Source organism: Sesamum indicum, unplaced genomic scaffold (assembly GCF_000512975.1).
Source record: "Sesamum indicum cultivar Zhongzhi No. 13 unplaced genomic scaffold, S_indicum_v1.0 scaffold00141, whole genome shotgun sequence".
Lineage (NCBI taxonomy): Eukaryota > Viridiplantae > Streptophyta > Magnoliopsida > Lamiales > Pedaliaceae > Sesamum > Sesamum indicum.
The window spans coordinates 440326-443395 of NW_011628058.1; the positions used below are offsets into that span (position 1 = coordinate 440326).

The following is a 3070-nucleotide window of genomic DNA, read 5'->3' on the forward strand; positions in this document are numbered from 1 at the left end:
TTTCTTTATGAAAATTATAAAAGAAAACATACATGGTTTTTCAAAATTTGTCCACTAGTTTTTCAACAAGAGATACCAAATTGGGTATACCAATGGTGGATAAGCTTCGGCCCATCAATTACTATTCTTCCTGAAATCTTCCAGGAATATTATACAGAATGGCCAAATTATTCGCCAAAAATAATACAAGCAGAAAAATCAAGGAAATGGATAGAAGGAATGGCTTCACTCTATTTTTTCACTGAATTCTCTATCCCATGGATCTGGAAATGGCTGCCAGAGGTAGGAATTACCCTACAGAAAATCCCTTGCATAAAAAGGAGGTTTTGTTCGAAATTCTGGAACAAGCTAATGCAAATTGATCCCGAGACCAAGAAATACTATGGTCAAGAGATCATCAATGAGATGGAGGGAAAATTGCAAGAATATAAAGTTCTTGCAGAAAAGGAAGAAAATCAGGCACCCAATCCTTTTGAGCATATCTCCCAGAGAATTCTGAATAAGAAGGGGGTAATCACTAAAAATCAGATGATTGAGGAATACCTCAAGCAAATGGAAAATGATTTGAAAAAGAATCTTTCGGGAATTGCTTCTCCCATGGAGACCTCAAGCAAAAATGGGGAAAATAAATTTTCTTGTCTCGCTGGGGAAGCTCAAAATCCATTTGAAGAATGTTCTCAAGAAGAATTCCTTGACAATCTTTTCAAAGGAATCCGGGAGACACTAAAAGGAAAATCAAAAATGGACATTTCAGAATCATCTGAAGACAAAGAAGATCACAAGCAGTCGGGATCAGAGTCGGAAGGAAGTAGCTTCTCCAGACTCATGAAGAAATGAACTGACAGCCCTTGATTAAGGCTGGCGGTGCCAGCCATTGATTAGGCTAGCCTTTAAATTTTTTTTAAATTTTTAAAATCAAATTTTCCCCCACCCTCATCCACCATTATAAATTGGACGGATGAAGGTGGGTGGAAACTCACTTCATCCACCAGCATAAATTTTCACCCACCTTCATCTTATACCGTGAGTTTGTCTTCAATTTTTTTTTTCACACAAATGGATAGACGATCAGTCTACGGTCCTCGTGATAGTACTGTATTATCTCAACAAGCCCAACATAGGTCTGACGATATTCCAGATGGTGACCTAGACGCCGTACTAATTTCACGGCGTGCGGATGGTAACTTTTGGAGCTACTTTAACCAAAATAATATGTTCGAGCGTGTACAAGAAATCCTACACCAAATAGGATTTTATGGAGTTTACAGGTGCGGACGCCTTCAATTAAATCAACACCTCATCACTGCATTAGTGGAGAGGTGGCGATCGGAGACGCACACTTTTCATTTTCGTGTAGGAGAAGCCACAATTACCCTACAAGATGTACAAATAATTTGGGCACTCCCAATAGACGGTGAGCCGGTGACTGGAATTGATTTCGATCGCACAACACAACAATGGCAAGAATATTGCCTTACTTACATAGGCTTTAGCCCGGATGCAAATGTGTTGAAGGGCTCGAGATTACAGACATCGGCAATTACATCTCATTTGGCGGCGGTCGAAATCACTTATAATACTCCCCAGGCTGTCGTCGTCCAGTACGCACGTGCCGTTGCATTACTTTTATTTGGGGGATTGATGTGCCCAGATTCCTCAGGTAACTATGTCTCATTACTATATCTTTCAAAATTAGAAGATATAGAAACCGCGAGGAACTACAGTTGGGGGAGTGCTGTGCTGGCATTTTTATATCGCGAATTGTGCAATGCCGGCACAAAAGGCAAAGTGGCAATTGGTGGAGCGCTGCAATTGCTACAGGTAAAATTGACTTAAAAAGTCTTACACATTTTTTTTTTGCTATTGATATTCATTAATAACACATATTTGTATTGTTCGTGTAGATTTGGGCGTGGTCACGGATTACGCCACTTTGTCCTGGACTTGGTGCCCAACGGCTATTTATGGGCCAAGTGCAAATGGACAACAATCGATGGCTCCCAGCAGCACCATATGGTGCTATTTGGAATTGTCAGCACACTTTCACCACTACAGTTCGGGGAACTGTACGAGTCATACGAGAAATTTTGGATGAGATGCAGGCGGATCAGGTAACTAAATTTTAATATTATTCGTATATTTATACCGTGAATTAAATTCGTATTAATTTACATCTTTGTTTTTATTACAGTTCATATGGCAGCCGTATGACATGGACTCGGATGTCATTATGGCTTACGCCGATGAATTGAACCCCCAGTTGTGGAGGTCATCCGTTCCGTTGATATTCTACGCAATAGTTGAAATGCATCGTCCGGAACGAGTTGTTCGCCAATTCGGGATGAGGCAGAATGTACTAAAATCGACGGATACCCGTGATATGAGCCTCCATCAGATTTCCCGTAAAAATCACGCGGGCGCAGATTGGTCTCTGCAACACATACAATACATCACTAGATGGCAAAGACGATATGACACGGTTGTACATAGGCCACCCATTTCTAATAGAAGGAAAACAGAACGAGGTTATTGGGAGTGGTACTACAACATAACAAGAAATTTCGTGTCGTCATCTACTGATAGACGTGTGGAAAGCGGGTACCAACCTGGAGAAGCACCTATGTTGCAAGTTGTGGTACGTTATTATATAATATTACATGTTTTATTTTATATATATTTTTAGCAACACAAGGCTAATTATTTTTCTACACTTTTCAGGTAAATGAGGTGAATGCCCTTGAAACTTTATGTCGATCTAGACCACCAAATATCGAAGGATATAGTCAATTGGTGGATAGATTTGAACATGGGTTACATATTATCAAGGAGGCTATAACCCAACAGCCACAACAAATTGCTTCTCCATCCGATGATGCTCCCACAACATCCCACAGGCAAAGAAGAAGTTCTAGCCAAATGTCAATTGGTTCAGTTGAACGTCATGATATTGGGGTGGATATAGCTGGTCCTTCTACAGTATATCCACCTCAAGATTATTTCGTACCTCAACCGCCTCAAGATTATTATATGCCTCAACCATCTCAAGGTGATTGGTTTCAATCGACTCCAT

General features: G+C 40.4%; 1 protein-coding gene across 1 annotated transcript; it reads left to right on the forward strand.

Moving 5' to 3' along the window:
- The first annotated feature begins 1056 nt into the window (after positions 1–1056).
- LOC105179318 (protein MAIN-LIKE 2-like) lies at positions 1057–1836 on the forward strand. The gene has a single exon (XM_011102922.1). The coding sequence runs from the start codon at positions 1057–1059 to the stop codon at positions 1834–1836; it is 780 nt and encodes a 259-aa protein (XP_011101224.1).
- Positions 1837–3070: the final 1234 nt, after the last annotated feature.

Bases quoted from the DNA above. Each gene is read 5' to 3' on its own strand.
- LOC105179318 (XM_011102922.1), top strand. From the start codon at position 1,057: ATGGATAGACGATCAGTCTACGGTCCTCGTGATAGTACTGTATTATCT.